The 17,348-nt window shown below is 38.6% G+C and overlaps 1 protein-coding gene across 1 annotated transcript in view; it reads right to left on the reverse strand.

The window, feature by feature from the left end:
• Positions 1-17,348, reverse strand: part of cntfr (ciliary neurotrophic factor receptor) — a 160,327-nt gene that overhangs the window by 52,909 nt on the left and 90,070 nt on the right. The window contains exon 3 of the mRNA XM_046860345.1: positions 14,108-14,341. Within this exon, the coding sequence (XP_046716301.1) occupies positions 14,108-14,341 (234 nt within the window). The remainder of the gene's footprint in view (positions 1-14,107; positions 14,342-17,348) is intronic.

Genomic DNA, 17,348 nt, shown 5'->3' on the forward strand with positions numbered 1-17,348 from the left:
GATTCTCATATTGGCTTTAAACAGTGGTGAACTGTTTAAAGCCAATATGAGAATCATTACATGCAAACTTTCAAGGAAAAGTCATTAAGGGCAGGGGTCTGTTTTTTTTTATTTTTTTTATATCTTTTCTATTATAGTAGTCTTTTAAGCACAACCCCCCCCCCCTTCGCCACCCCGCAGATCCTCCCCTTAAAGTAGAAAACAGTGTATGAAGTTTTTAATAAAAAAAGTCCAACTAAACTCTTGGCGAATTCAGCAGCGCTTCAGGCCGCTTTAACTTCCTATTAGTCTGTGTGCAGAGTCCATCTCTGAGAGAAACTGATACTTTGGGTTTGCTTAGGTTTCACATTGCACGAGAAAAAACTGACTATAAAAAAAAATGGCTGTGAAGTTTACAGAGTGCTAAACATGTATCCAAAACATACATCCTGTGTGACAAAAATCCCCCAAACATGCAGAATACGAGGAAATGCTAAACTGATTTAACAATTAAGTGTGTGTCAATGTTTCCCAGAATATACCACATCAGTTGCAGAGCTACAGCTCACATTTATGAAAAACATTTCATGCAGCCCAAAAAACATGCCACGCTCGGTTCATTTACTGCGGTTGGGTCAATTCAAGGTCGAATGGTTTTCTCACTACGATCGAACCACAATAGACCGGTTGTTTTGTTCCACACCCTCCCGAGTATGATTGCTTTGTTTTCACCTCCATTAATGAACCACGTCGAGGAAGAAAACACGGCAGGGTTCAATGCAAACAGACTAAATAGTAAATAAAAGTGCACTAAAGAAGTTAGAAGAACTAGAGAGAGAGAGAGAGAGGCGTGAGTTTTTTCGCTCCAGGCAGCTAGCTTTCCGTGTACAATTTGATCAAATGTCAGAAACACGAGTTGTGCGTTCGAATGGAAACGTCTCGTCTGGCAAATTTACTAATTGTATTCTCTACACAGCACTTAATGTCAGTATTTGACAACATTTAATCTATTTGTCTCATTGTAATGCATTTTAGACGTGTTCTACAGACCGCTTGGCTCGTCCTACTCAACTCCAACCAAAGCAGGATTGTCATTGGCTTCATTGTTGGCGGGATCAGAGTGGGAAAAAAAACCTACCACAAGATTAATCTCTAAAAGTGCATCTCTGTCTTTAAAAAACAAGGATAACAGGAAGTGCATAATATAGAACGGCTTTGGATCATCAAATTAGATAATTAAGTTAGAAACTAGAGCCTGGATCATTTTTTTGGTGTATAAAATACACATCACAGAACACACAGAGTCCATGAAATATGTATAAAGCATGCAAACTAATCTTATGGAGATCCTGGATAAGAACCCTGGTTTACTATAGTCTTAAGCCTGGGAAAGTACCAAAGCTTACAGACAAACTAACTGGGAATTTGTTATGCTTTATTCACTAAAGACCCTTTAACGAAAAACAAAACAAAACCAAAAAAAAAAGCCATTAGTTGTTCTCTGGAGCAAAATCCGAAGGCGGTATCGGATAAATTCTTTCATGCCCAGCAACTAAAAGCTTCATCGTTGTGAGTAAAATCATGCATTCCCATTTTACCTCCTTTCACACTTCTGCGCTTGAGCTTGGAAAGTAAGGTGATGATTTAATTCGAGACATCTGAAGCACTGACTCTGACAAATCACGAGGGAGTTTATCAATGTAGTTTGGAAATTAAATGTCAGGTCTGAGTTTCCGAGAAACATTACTGTATATATATTTATTACACAAAAGATCGCAATAAATAGACGGGTTACGCTCGCCAGTATGTCAAAGCAGACGTGGAAGCTCGTGGTGATAACCGTTCAATCATTTATTCATTGTCATCGATCCTAGACAGGTTTGTGTAAATCGGAATAGGTTGCGTCCAGGTTGGGACGCTGGTCCATCACAAAGCCATTAAAATTGAATTAGACAATCAAAAAACAAAAATTGCTACACTTAGACTTGAACATCATGGTACTTTACGTGGTTCAATACAGTTCTGTATGTTCCATAAATCAATCTATAAACATTTCATAGTAACTCTAGTTCTAATTCCCACAAGGAATTATTCCAGGCTCTTTGAAAAACCTCTTTTTCTATAATGTACAATTATCACTGAAATATTATAGTTCTTTGTTATGGGTCATGAGAAATCTCGTTATATTTGGAACCTTCCCTGAACAGAGAACCTTTGACGGTTCCCCCCAAGATCCCTTTAGCTCTTTAGATTTAGCGTTTTTTCAAAAAGTCTATAAGAAACTGTGCAAAGTTTCCAACATGAAGTCAAATATGAACTCCTGGTAAACCCAGTGTTGCCTCAGGGTTGGTAAAGACCCTAATAAATAATAAAAATGTTGCAGTTTTAGAACATAAATACTGCATTAATAGAAATTCATAGAGTCTTCTAAAGGAAACAAATAAATTAAAGGCTTTTATATAGAAATTGTTTATTGGGATTATTCCCCTTAACTACCTCTTGAGGAAGTGTCATGTCTGGTAGTGAAAACTTTAACACGGTACAGGATAATATTAAATGAATAAACGTATAAAAATCAAACGTATAGTTATTAAACGTATTCATTCCAACCTTGTAGCCTTTGTATCTCTGTAGAAATAACACTGCAGCAGAAGTTCCTCTACTTATTGAAAAAAATATTGGGACACCTGATTTCTAGCCATTTGCGGTTCTACACCAAAGTTTCAGCAGAGAGTTTGAGGACGTCTTTAGATGCAGTAGCATTACATTCATCCTTCACTTGAACTAGGAGACCCAAACCTGTTCCAGCATGAGAATACCCCTGTGCACAAAACAAGCTCCATGAAGATCTGCTTCTCATGGGTTGTTTGGAAGATCTCCTGCTATAGAGTTTGAAATGTAATGCCTTTGAGATACATTGTTCATGCTGACTGCACTCCAGTTCTCCTCACACCCTCACAACATCAGGACCTGACTTCACTAACACCCATGTGGCTGAATGAATCTCACACAAATCTCCAACACTCCAACATCTAGTGGAACATCTTCCCAGAAGAGTGGAGGTTAAATTTAACAGCAAATGGGAACTAAATGAAATGTTCAAAAATTACAAACCAATCTAATGCTTCGGTCCACAAACAAATAGTTTATTTTTAATAAGATATGATAATCATTAATATTAAACATCCATGTTATAAAAAAAAAATCCCAGATTCTGATTCCCAGATGTTTTCAGAACATACACTCTGATGAACATCTCATTTTATCTTTCTCTTGTTCTCCTCCTCCTCCTCCATTTCTTTTCAGTCTCTGCTTGATTAATGGCAGCACTCATCATTTTCGGACTGTCAAACTAATAAATGATATCCATTTACCAGAGAAGCCTTTCTTACTACTGGAGGCCAAATCTAATAACCGAGGACAAAAAATAATAAAATATAGTTCAAGTTTATATTTTCGAACTCTGCAGTGATAACCTCGTTTTTTTTATTTTTTTTATTGTGAACTTCGGCTAACAAGCTGCTTCCAAAAAGGGGCAATAATTAATGGCAGAAATAACATAAACTCTATTTCAGGGTCTCTGTTCTCTAATTATATTCATAATTAACTATCCCAGCATGAATATTCATTAAGTGTGGTGATATAGAGAGCGTCTCATCACTCTCGGGTCACTAATTAAGTTGCTTGAGTGTAATAGCTGCGGTTTGCAGGAGTCACCAAGCACAAGTACACAATAGTGCAAACTTGTACACAGAAAAAATTGCCATATATAAACCATTACACACACACACACAAACACACACACTTGTATAATATATATACTGTAGCTATCAGTCATAACATTAATATTGTGTTGATCCTTTTTTGCTGCCAAAACCGTTCCGACCCGTCGATCATCAATAGCATGAACTTCTTTAGCAGTGTGAGCTACAGCAGCTCGTCTGTTGGATCGGACCACAAGAGCTGCAGTTTTGGAGATGCTCTGACTCAGTCGTCTAGACATACTTCTGGTTGATTCCGGCCAAGTATTTTAATTCCTCTAATTGCTCTCATGTTATCACAGTTTTCTTTGTGACATGTATTTGATAAACTAAGAATGTGAATGTTTTGTAGATAAGTGAGTGATTGAATGTGCCATGATGTTTCAGCCAGGCCCAGAGCAGCTCTCCTATCTCCTCACAAGGCTCCATGATCTCAGACCATATCACCAATTCCAGCTAAGTCATTTATTAGTCACCCTCCTGACCTCGACTCTCTCATCTGACCCATGGCTCTGGCCAACATACCGTCTGGTGTCTGAGGCTTCTACACAAACGGACGTGTTTAATCACACTGCAAACCTGTTCTCAGACACTCATAATGACAGCATTGTATCAGGGGTCAGCGCAGGTGGTCACGACTACAATCCCACCTCAACGCTGAGTGAGAATTTCACTTCGCCTTTCAATCTTACAAGCATTTGATCATTTTCAGGTGAACTACTAATAAATAAATTTTACAGTACATTTGTACTTTCTGCAACCTTTTTTCACCATGAAGTCAATACAAGGTCAAATTTGTGGGTCGTAATTATGAATATTTTGTAGATGATTAATTATCATATAATTATTCATTATAATATCTTATAGAATAAACATTCTATTAGTTATTTATCCTTAATATAGCCAGCCAGCCAGCCAGCCAGCCAGATAGCCAGCTAGCAAGACAGACAGACAGACAGACAGACAGACAGACATAGATAGATAGATAGATAGATAGATAGACAGATAGATAGATGATAGATAGATAGATAGATAGATAGATAGATAGATAGATAGATAGATAGATAGATAGATAGATAGATAGATAGATAGATAGATAGATAGATCTTTGTCTTTGGATAGTACAGCAGCAAAATGTAGTTTTGTGAAATAAGTGCAAATATTCTCATTGTGCAAACTGTAAAATGCAGATAAAAACATAAATATATGTACAGCAAATCAATATAAAGGCTCTGGTGGTGTTTCAGTTAAAATCCTGCCTGTGATCCCATTTTTATTTAGAAATAAACATACTTTTTCATATTTTAGGGTTTTTCTGAATAATTTCTTCTTTTCTGCAGAAAGAAAACATACAATCCTCCTGCTGTTTTTCTCATGCATATACTGATCCTAATTAGCAGTAGTGAGAAAGATCAGAAATCTCTACTCCTCCTGCTACAAGGTGAACACTACTTGCTGATAAACATCTGGATCAGAAACGATCCCTAAATAATGAAAAGCGAGCAAATGAGAAATTTAAAAGGCACGGTTTTCGTTTTAGTTGTTGTACTTGGTGCATTGTTATCCAACGTGAACACGACTGGAAAGAAGCCTGTGAATTCTGATTTCAAATATTATCTCTATAGATAGCAAAGGTGGCGGTGTTTAATGTGCTTCGAGGGCTCGGTTTGACTTCAATGACTAATCCCGATGTACTCCCTATAGGAAATCAATAACGTCCTATTAAAGTAATAGCCTCATGCAGGTCATAAAACAACAGGATTTAAGACATTTATAAAGCCAGGCTGTGTCTGAGGATGTGTGTGTGTGTTTGAGGAAGAAGGAGAGTTAATCTGCCTGCATGCATAAAGCAAACATCGCTAAAATCAACATCATTTCCTTCAGCACTTCTGTGTTACGATGTAATAAAAGCCTTAAGACATTTCGAGCCGTTATAGCGTAACGGAGTCTCGCGAGGCTTCTCCAGAGTTCTGCATCTCTAATTGGTTTCTCACACCTTTAGCAGGAAATGATTATGTAGCGAAATACATATAAATAAATAAAGGATGGTGGCACCTGATCCCGTTTTCATAAAACCGCTGAAACACGAAAGTCTTTCAGGAATGAACTTACTAGAGAAGAGCGCATATTCAGAAGTCCATCAGCGCAGACTCGGGCTAATGCGATCGGTGTTAATAGCCTTTCCGTTGCATGTAGCGTAATTTTTTTGTAATTGCACTGCTTTTAAATAATTCACATCGTGGACCCGACCTTGCCCTCATTACAGCGGAGGAGACACGCTCCTCAAACATTAACTCTACATTATTTATATACTTGGCCGAGATCCTGATCATAATGAACATGCTTTATTTTTTTGCCGCACTCCAACGGCTGTTCCTGTTACTCAAAAACAACGGCTGATAAGTGGCTTTTCACCTTCGCTCAAAGGCAAATGTTTTGTTTTTTTTAACGCCGCTCTAAAGCTTATACGTGCCAAAGTGATCTTTCCTTCTTATCATTCATCACTTTTTTTCTTTGCTTTGTGTTTCTTGAAGCACTGAATGAAAATTCACTGAAACAAAACACAGGCTCGCTTACATCAGCGTAAGCCTCTCGCCAGTTATTTTCTTCGATTATCCATGATGAGGCAACGACCTGAGACACAGGAGATTGAGGCAGAGTGTGAACGCATTCCTCCATTCGGGAAAAAAATGGTGAAGAAACTAAAGGGAACTCGGCTGCACCTCCTGGTATAATTGAATTATGTATCATACTGTATATTCCAGCTGTACAGGAAGAGGAGAAACCATTTCGACACTTTTGAAAGATTCATTCAAAAAAGTGATGGGATTACAGATTTGAAAATGAAAAACACAACAAAGGAAACCCAGAACTGCTGATCAGACAGAATCCTGTATCAGACACATATAGGACAACATTTCTCTCCCAAAACTTCAGTGACCGGTCTCCTCAGTGCCCAGATGTATACGGTCAGAAGACGTGATGCTACACAGTGGTAAACGTGGCCCTGTCCCAACGTTTTTTGAGACGTGTTGCAGCCATTAATTCTAAAAACATCTCTTAAAATGGTGCATATTCTTAATTAAAAAATGTATGTTTTATTGTGAAAAGAATATGGATTTTTGGGTTAAGCAAATCACTGCATTCTGTTTTTATTTACATTTTGCACAGCGTCCCAACTTTTTTGGAATGGATTTGTATTAAAAAAAAAAAGCAGGACGAGCTTGATTCATTAGCCGATGGATATGCAATTTGACCAATCGGTTTTGTGCATTTAACAGTGCTGCATTATAACAACAGAGAAAGAAAGGTACTTGTACCGCACAGTTAAATTCTATTTTTAGGGTCAGCCATGATACAGCACCCCTGGGGCACAAAGATTTAAGGGCCTTGCTCAAGGGCCCCAAGAGTGGCAGCTTGGCAAAACTGTGGCTTGAACCCACAACCTTCTAATTAGTAAACCAGAGTCTTCACTGCTGAGCTACCACTTGTCCTGGATTTACACATTTGATTCCTATTCAAAAGTCAAAATGTGACATGCATTGGAAAGAAATCGGAACCTGCATGCTGCAATCCTTTTTTTTAAGCGAAGTGGCTTTGGTGTTTTTTTTTCCATTGCAAAGACACGACTCTGCTGTCAATGCACGGAGATTTACACAGAAGTGCCTCAGTGCTTCAGCAGGATTAATTAAAAAGACAAGCAATGGCAGTAAGCCACAGTCTTAAAGAGCTCGTCAGCGGTGCAGCGGTACGGCACTTCAGATGCAATGCTGTAAGTGTAAAGAGAGAAGTGAGAAGAAAAGTGAGAACCTTCTCCAAACTGGGATTAAGATCCGTCTAAAAACCATGTGCAGATGGGCTCAGCGATGTTTACATTCACGTGTCTTGAATGGCAAAAAAATATTAAATGAAAGTAGGTGTGTAATTAGCAATTTAAATGGGAAATTATGATTTTCTTTCGTTTGTAATGTAGTGAACCAGTATTGATTTATTCATTAATAGAGATTCAAAGCACTTTTGTATGTCGCGCTGGACAAGGGCATCTGCTAAATGCTGTGAATTTAAATGATTATGAGAGTTTTTTAAAAATAAAAATAATTACTAAAATATTAGTACAATATTTATATATATACTTATATTATTTAAATAAATAGTTAAATAATATTAAACCAATTCATCTTTGTCTTTAAGTATTCACCTACAGTAATCCTTAATATTTATCATGTCCTCACATACCATTTATTCAATTTTATTTGTATTTTATTTTTCTTATTTTATTATAAGCTCCTACTATAAACATCCCACCAGCCTCCATGTCTACATGGGATATAATACACACAGTATACTCAGCTTTATTTTGGGATTCAGCCACCAGACAAATTAGATACCAGCAGGAAGGAAAACAGACGAAAATAACATACGGTTCTGCCTTAACAAATATAGTGCATCACTACCTGCCTCGTCTGAATAAGCCTGAGAGGAACTGGCGAGTCAGCGTTATTCTGCGAGCGATCAATAGAAACGGCAGGTATGAACAGCTTTTCGCGCCGTAAGAAGCCTAAAATGTGTCCAGATTCAGCTCAGGTTTTAGTTTGAGGCTAAAGCACAGAGGACTTGCTTCACAGAAACTGCTAAGACGCTTAAACCAGCTGCAACTTGTGACACTTATCCTAACAGAACGTCCACATTCCCTAGAGTAGCACCATTAGATCTTCCTTGGCGTTCCTGTTAGGATTCTGTTGATGCCGTCAGACACTAAAGGTCTTAAACTGCTGCATATTCAGCTAAGAATCGAGCAACCAACTTGGTCTTTTCCCTAAGGCCAGTGATGGATGGATGTGTGTAAGTGTGTCTGTGTGGGCTGCAGGTCTTTTGAAGTTAAGCCTCCCCAGATCAACATGCCTTCTTCACGCTCTCATCAAACCGAGCATCTGAACTCTCGCATTTAGCAGGCGCATGCTGGAGTGTGCGGAAGAAAAACGCCCACCACTCAGAATTCCAATCAAGCCAAGACCGATGGACACGTTATTTTCCGTAATCCCGGAGAATCTGCTATTGTATTTTGTTCTGCTTTGCTTCTTTTCATCTACCCAAAGTACTTACATATGGGATCTACAAAAAGCCAGAATTCATTTCATTCATGCTTCATTCCTCCTATATTCATATTACAACTTCTTCTCGATTTCGATTTCTGAAACAAGATTACGCCCCCAATCAGAACACTTGGATGGTCTTCAGAGTTGTATTTATACTTTATTGCCAAAGGTTTGCGGACACCTAGTCATAAGTATGACGTGTTTTTTTTGAGCATCGCATTCCACATTTAGTCCCAATTTGCTCTTATAATTCCCTCCACTCTTGTGTGTAGATGTTCCTCTAGATTTTGGAGTGTGTTTGTGTACATTTGTGTTTATCAGCCACAAGGGTTTAGTAATGTCAGGTACTGATGTAGGTGAGAAAGTGAGGAGGCCTGGGGTTCAGTCAGCATTCACATTCATCCCAAAGGTTTTCAGTAGGAATGAGATCAGAGCTCCATGGAGCTCACATTGTGCACAGGGGCATTGCCATGCTGGAACAGGATTGGGTTTACAAGTTCAAGTGAATGCAAAATGTAATTATACCGCATTCAAAAACGTCTTGTACGATTGTTTGCCTCTAGTTATGTGGTAACAGTTTGGAGAAAAACCGCAGGTCAGGTGTCCCAATACTTTTGCAAATATAGTGTATTGCTTTCTTTAAGTGAAACTAAGTCAAGTTAGCATTTTCTCAGTACTCTATGCAGCACAGCTCGTGTGATATAGAGCAGGGATTGTACACGAAAATGCAAAACTGCACCAGAGCCAATCAATGTTGTATTTCAGCGACTGGGTTTTTACAGTTTTGTAGCAGATCCTCTGTTACAGACAAACACATGCATTATGTGCATTATTTGAATCAGAAATCGAATCGGAATTCATCATCGATCCCACAGGGAAACTGTTAGGTTGCAGTTGCTCACAGTACAAAGATAAAAAAAAAAATACAAAAGTAAAATAAATTATATAAGCAATGTAAAATAAAATATACACTTTTTAAATAAAAATACTATGTATATATGTAAAATTAATACATCTTATTGAAATACACTGTACGAATTGTGTAGCAGCAGTGAAACAGGCGGTGGAAAATTTGAATACAGTTATACAGTATAAGTTTTTTGCCGAATGTAGCTCATTAGACCAGAGACCAACAACAAGAATAAATGACATGAACCATTACATCAGGAAAAACTACCACTTTTCTGAAATGTTTTTCTTTTGATTTCACTTCTCTGCTTCGATTGGCAAAATCGAATCTGCCCGATTCACATACTATACTACGATATGTGAATTCATCCCTTTGAAAAACAAACTCAAAATTTATAACTGTACCTATGCAAACCTATACCACGCGAAGTGCTTCCAATCGACATGCACTGCTATCGCACATCTCCGACCATTTACAACGATCGAAATTCCGATGTTCCACTCTGATGCAGATGCTACGCCAGATGTGCCATTGGTTTTTCAGGCATCATTATCATCATCACCACCATCATCATCATCATCTATTCAACAACAACAATACAGTTATGGCACTCTGAAAATAGGTTGACAATGACTTATTGATCATTGTGTTTTGTCGGTGTCAAAAAAACGGGTTCGGGTTCGACAATAACGAGTTTGACGATAACGATATGCATTTTCATGAGGATTTTTAGACCATTTTGATGCAGTGTTCAGAAGCAGCACTCGTTTGTTTTATTATTATTATTTTTTTACAAAAATAAGGCTCCCTCTTTTCCCCTCTATTTCACCTCTTTCCCTCCATCTCTCGCTCTCCATGAGAACTTTATGCTCAGGACAGATGGGATTGTTAAAAAAAAAAAAAAAGGCTGGATTAGAGAGGAAATCCTGGAGGAACTGACTTATAAATTAAAGCCAAAGATCAGCATCTCGTATTCCCTCTGGATTCCCAAAGCAGCAGAAGCCCATAATTGTGCAGCTGAAAAATGGTACCAAAATGTCATATCTCTAAATTTTTCTTCTTCGTCTTTCTATGTTTCCCCTAATCCCAGTAGGTCTTAAAAAAAAAAACTAAAAAATGACCATCAGAGGAAAATGACTTTCCAGTGCTTGACATTCAGGGTTGAAATTTATAGGTTGCCAAATCCATCAAAAGGCACTACGTTTTATTCGCCCACACTCAGCGATTAAATGATCCGTCTGCTGACACAGCGCCGCATATGATTTTATATCACCACTAACATTAAAGCTGCTTTCTGCAAGAAACAGGCAAGATGCAAGATACGGTCTTTACAGATCTTCCGATGTTTTTCGAAAGTATTAGAGGCACAATTTCATTTGGCCGTCTGAAATAATTATCCGGCGCCACAGGGCGAAGCAAACATTCGTACCGAAAGCCATAAAAACAAATTAAAGAAGGAGTGATACGAACAAAATCTGGTCTCCTTCTCACAGGATGACTTTTCATTCGCTTTTATCTTTAGCTAGTGTATGATATAATTAGTGTCTGCTACACTGGCTGACCCAGTCTCCAGAATCCCAGGGGATCTGAAGAGTAAACAAAATATCAATCATGTTCATCAAAGCTGTCCGTGTGGTGGAACTGGCCGTAATTAAATACAACACAAATCCCTTTAAATAACGTATCCGGTACAGGAAAATGGTTTATTAAACTCTCAAACAATTCATGACATTTTCTGCATACAGTATATTTGCTGCTGCAAGTCAGATGAATAGAAGAACATGCTCTTTGGGTTGGACCTTCAGGAATGCTTGACGTTGGGAAAACATGCAGCGTTGCTCCACAGGAGGATGCGTCGGATTTTTAAACGTATTAGAAGAACGATTTCTACATTTTATATCGGTTTCTCATTAGTGGAGTGATTACAGAAGACATCTGGCTCCTAAGTGTAGACCACAGATGGATCACAATAATTATAAAGGTTAATTACATCGCTGCTGCCGGGTTTTTTTTACACTTAAATTTGGTTTTTGAGAGAAAAAATTCTTTAAACAGAACTCTACAGGATTATTTTTCCTCGTAAAAGCAACAACTGTAATAACATTTTCATTGTTCGAGACATTTACAAGCGGAGCACTGGCGACCTCGGCGTGCGTTCCTTCCTGACAAATTCTGCCAAGGAACCAAACATCGACACACACTGTCGCTGAGAACAACACCAGCAGCTTCCTCAGGCTCTAACCACAGCATCTCAGAGAATAACAGCTTCTTTTTTTAATGTCGTTTTTTTTTTCCTCTCACGGCACGGCAAAGACGAGCCACGAGACGCAAAAGCAAACAGGAAGCTGTTTGTCTTTGCTTCTTGAGACGGGAAATTTACAACGGTAAACTTGTTTTCCCCCTTTTTTTTTATAGTCCTTCTGGAACGGTTTCCACCAAAGTCCAGGCCGCTGTGTGTTATTTTGAGGTCGGATCAACAACACAGTTTCAGGACTAAACTGCATCTCAGCCTCCAGATCTAGTTTCTCTGTCAGTCAGGGCTTCACAGCCAAGCTGGATGGCTGAATTACAGAATGTCTTGATGTTCAGTTGTGGCGCATTGCGGTTTCAAAGCTATGTTTTTTCACTGTGTACTTTGCAATAATGGTGCTTACTGAAAGTTTGACTACAGAATAGAATAAAGTCTTCAGGGAACAATCGCTGGTACAAAAAACAAGTAGAGCAAAAGAACATATGGGGAATAATGTATATACAAAGCAAGACACCACAGCAAGGATACCTGATCATCAACTGGAGATGTTTCTGCTCTGCTTCAAAAAATAGCGTAAAATAAATGACTTATTAATAGCTAGAAACGAATCACAGTTCAGTCAAGTTTGTTTCTTTACTGGTCCTGGAAATGTTTTTTAATCAAAAACCTTTTAACCAAAAGTCCTACAAACATGTCTCTTAAAAAAACAGCAATACTTAAATCAGTTTGGTGTCTGTGACTGATTGAATCATAGGAGCAAAAAATATATCTGGGTTATGTATTTCCAAACCTCTGAATTGGAGCATGTTTTTGGGAAAAGGAACATGGGAATCCTTTTTTTCTCTCTGGGATAAATTTCGTTGCCAGTGGTAGATAATGCACACGCTGAGGAATCTTTCTCTCTTCATAGCGTTACATCTAACACTCTAGTACGAACATCTGTATTCGACCTGAAGCCTTGAGTATTAAAAAAAAAGTAATTGTATTCTGATAGGATTTGACATTTAAATGGAGAAGCCAAGGATGTGAAGCGAACGAACAAGGAAGGAAAGATTAGCGAAAAATGTTTGGCGCATAAATCTGAGCTGGTGTGTACCAATAAAAGTAGATAAAGAAAAAGAAGCGAATATTTCATATGCCACGGCCGATGTTGAGCTTATTAATCTTATGTTTTCAGTGATATTATGTTCTGGCATTTTCAAAGGCTGCTGAAGACACACACACACACACACACACACACACACACACACACAGCTGAGAAAGCACATTCCTCGCCGTGCCATCATAAGCAGGCGCGTCTCATTTTGGTTTTCTAATTTCCTTAATTTAATTAGCAAATTTAATTGCTGTCAGAGAGCATTATGGGTAGCATCTAGTCACCGTTATTGATTAAAGTGCTTGACACCTGTGGCCATCCATGCTAATTTGCTCGGAGTTGCGCAATAAATAAAGAAAAAAACTAATTCCTTTGCGGAAAACTCGCTTCCCGAAGCACCTGCGCTCATGATGTTTGCAAGTCCCAGAGCGTAACTGACCTGAGGTTGCGTGGTCTTCTAGGCCAAGCGAGATATCAGTCTATTAAACTGTATACAAATTCCAAGAAGGATCGCGTATGTGTTTGCAGTTTGGGACGAACATGGCTATAACTTATCTTGCAGGACGGGTGAAAAGGGCTGCAGGAACCTCCTGTCTGGTCCAGTGGCCTGCCAATGACCTTGTTTCAGCACAGCGGCATTTTTTTTTAACAGCAACATCTGGACGGGGCTTAACGTCCAAGATGACACCACACCCCATAACCATTTAGAGAAGACCCAAACACAGCTCATGAATCAAGTAGAGAAGGCTGGGGAGTGGAGGACAGGATGAAGATGTTTATGACTATTAATGTGAGACTTTTTTTTGAATTGATAATGTTCACAAGTTCTTCGACAGAGCAAGCTGGTAGAAGGCATAAGCAATGAAACGCTTGTTTAGGGAGATGAAGAGCTTCAGTAAACAGTGCATGGGGTCAAACTCTTCGGAAAGCATTAAGAAAACAGACAGAATGAAAAAGAGGCATGAAGACAAAAAGGAGTGAAAGGGAACCTAAAAAAAAATCGTCTAAACTCACGTCCGACGCGTAATGTGATCTGGTCTCGGCGCTGGCCATCAGGATTTTGGAAGCAGCTGTACAGGCCATTGCTGCTCATGTCCACTTCCATGAGGATAAGTCGTGGGCCTTCCTCTCTCCGCTTGGCTTTTACATCTGTCCCGTTCACCTTCCATGTCACTGAGGCATCATTGTCCAGAGAGCCACACTTCATCGTCACGTTGCTGCCGATCCTCGCGTATTGGATCCTGCCTCCTGGGTGAGAGAGCAGAATGGAATGAGAAATACGTCATGAATCCATCGAATGTCACCCAGTTAAACTAGGTAGACTCAAAACCCTTGAAATCGGAAGGCTCGGTATTCTGTATTAGGGGGAGTTGTGAAAAGTTCAAATCCCAGCACCACCAAGCTGCCACTGCCGGGCCCTTGAGTAAGGCTCTTAAACCCCAATTGTAAGTCACTCTGGATAAGAGTATATTCTGTAAATATAAATGTATTAGACTGTTGATAAATAGACTTTTCCCTTGTTGTGATAAATCATAAAAACTAAATCAAAGCTCTCATATTACTCTAAATCTCATAATCCATATGAATACCTCATTTGTTTCCGAGTCAAGAACTCAATCGTGTACTTATTATTGCACTCTGTTTACTTCTAAATAGGAAAGCTGCACGCTTGTTTTCCCTGAAGTCTACGAATCGCATTTCCCCTCGTCTTTGTTAGGAAATCGTGATTAACCTCAGCGCTGGATTTGTTCAAAAAAACTCATCAGAAATACTTTGAGACTAGATTTATCTTGTGCATTTAAAATATATCATACCCAGCGTTATAGATTCAAAAATAAAAAGAGAGACCAGCTAAATGAAAGGAATGAGCACCGTCTCTGGCCTCACCTTACAGACCGTGTGATCTTATCCTGCGATCGAACCTCAGTATGAATTTTACACACTCTGAAAAGTAAAGGTGCTCCTTTAAACCCAGCGCTTCGATATGGATTTGGATAAAAATTGGATTAAAAAACTTTATACTAAAGTTGAAACTTTCTCCTTGCATAATTTGAGAACACTCCATACTTATATTCTTTCTGAAAATAATTATATTATTGAAATATCTCTAGAAAATCTAAAAGTAATTATAGTCGAGAAAAAAAGATAGACAGCATTATGAGCATAAAGATAAACAAAAAAACAAAAATGAACATAAACTATAAAGAGTTTTAAAGAGATTTGCATGAAGCAGTTGGAGAAGATCCCTATGCAAGTCTCTGCACGTCCACGTCAGACCAAAAGCTCAGTGCTGCTATTCAGAGATGGCAAAAGTTCACACGTTCTTCAGATCTTCATGATTTAAAAGAAAGTTCTGACTGCACTTTTTCACTCAAGTTAAAGTAAAGAAGTTCGGGTTCTGACATGTACTTAAGTAAAAAGTTGCCATTATTACTACCTGTTTTAGTGTCACGCTGGAAACCGAACCTCACATCAAAACATATTAATATAAAATTATTTTACATTTTGTTACCTAATGAATGTATCCAGTCTGAAGATCCACCATATAGAACACAAGCAGAGAAAAGATGATGATGATCAGGTGATCAGGAATGTCTCTGTTCTCAGTGATGTTTACATCACTGACTTCCTCTGTTTCATCCACGTTAACCCCAGACTTCTTGTTACCTTCTGCCTGTTAATTATTAGCTTCATAAACTAGTCTACATCTGTGGTGTGTGAGAGACAGGAAATAATGCACCAGTGGATAGAAAAAGTTGCGCAATTACAGGTCTAAATGTCTACATGTCTACCTACATGTAACCACATAGATTAAAATTGAGGCCGTTTTGAAAATGCAAGAAGTAGAAAGTACTGATGTTTGTGTAAAAAATGTAATGAGAGAAAGTAAAAAGTTGTAGTGAAGTAAAATACTGACTGAAAAATCCACTTAAGTGCAGTAACAAAGTATTTGTACTTCATTACTTCCCTCCTCTGCTGCTAATCAGTGCTGGCTTTATGCAATATTTATAGGGGTGCCAATATTTTCAATAGCACCATGCATTATTTTTTCCGTTCCACAACCATTTTCATGGTTTACCTTCACTGATGTGTGTCTGCTTTTGCTTAAGTTTATATCCTGGTCCTGTCTTTTGCTGGATCTTGGGACCGATTCATTTGTTCCTGATTGTGCGCACCTGTTCCTTGTTACCCCATAATCAGTTTGTGTATTTATCTGGTCGGTGTTTTCCTGTACGTTTGCAACATCTTATCATGCATTCGTGCCTTTAACTGGGAAACGTTTTCTCTTCTTGCAGATCAGACCTTCTGTAGTTCTTCATGTTGCTGACTCTGTTGTCAACCGACTTTGTTTTTCATAAATTACACCACCACACCGTTAACCCTTGATATGTTGGGGTGTTGTATGGGAAGGGGTGGCTCAGTGGATAAGATGTCAGAAGGTCATGGGTTTAAATCTCAGCACCACTAAACTGTTGGGCTCTTGAGCAAGGCCCTTAACCCTTAATAGCTCTGCTGTATAACTGAGATAACTGTAAGTCTCTCTGTATAAAATTGTGTGTCAATGTCATGTCGTAGAACTTTTCTCCCCACTGAGTCCGGATATATCACATGATCAAGATACAGACCTCACTAATCATTTGGTCTCCAGCCTCCAGCTCTAAAGACCGACAAGTGTACAACAAGCAGGGCCGTTTCTAGTCTTTTTGGCACCTTTGGCGAGATTTCAATAGTCTCCCCGCAATGGCTCCGCCCTTCCACCACAATACCTCACAAATCATTCCCAAAAGATTAAACACATTTAATAATCATTGCAAAATGGCCTGATTTATAATTTAAATGGGCGAAGGCAGTTGCGAGGGCAGCAGGGGGCGCTCACTGGTGTCTAGCTGGTGACGCCTAGTTTGCTTATGTCCAGAAATGGTTCAAATTCTATTTTGATGCTGACAACAATCTCTTTTCACGGCAACAAGCTCTTTCCATTTTCCCGTGCATTACAGTTTTCCTGGGGATGTAAATTTAAGGTTTTATGCAAATTCCACAGAAAAAAAAAAAGTATAAATGGTCTATAAAAACTGTTTTGAACTGTTTTGGCTGATCTTTCCTAACAATGTTCAGTTTTACTTGGAAAAGTCCCTCCTGTAAATGTCCTTGTAAGTGTAACCAAATAAATTACAGCCATTGGGGAATTAAAAACAGCTATTAAATCCACACAAATATTTTTGAGCTTGTGCATTTTGCTACAGATACGGGTTGC

This window comes from Silurus meridionalis, chromosome 11 (assembly GCF_014805685.1).
Source record: "Silurus meridionalis isolate SWU-2019-XX chromosome 11, ASM1480568v1, whole genome shotgun sequence".
Taxonomy (NCBI): domain Eukaryota; kingdom Metazoa; phylum Chordata; class Actinopteri; order Siluriformes; family Siluridae; genus Silurus; species Silurus meridionalis.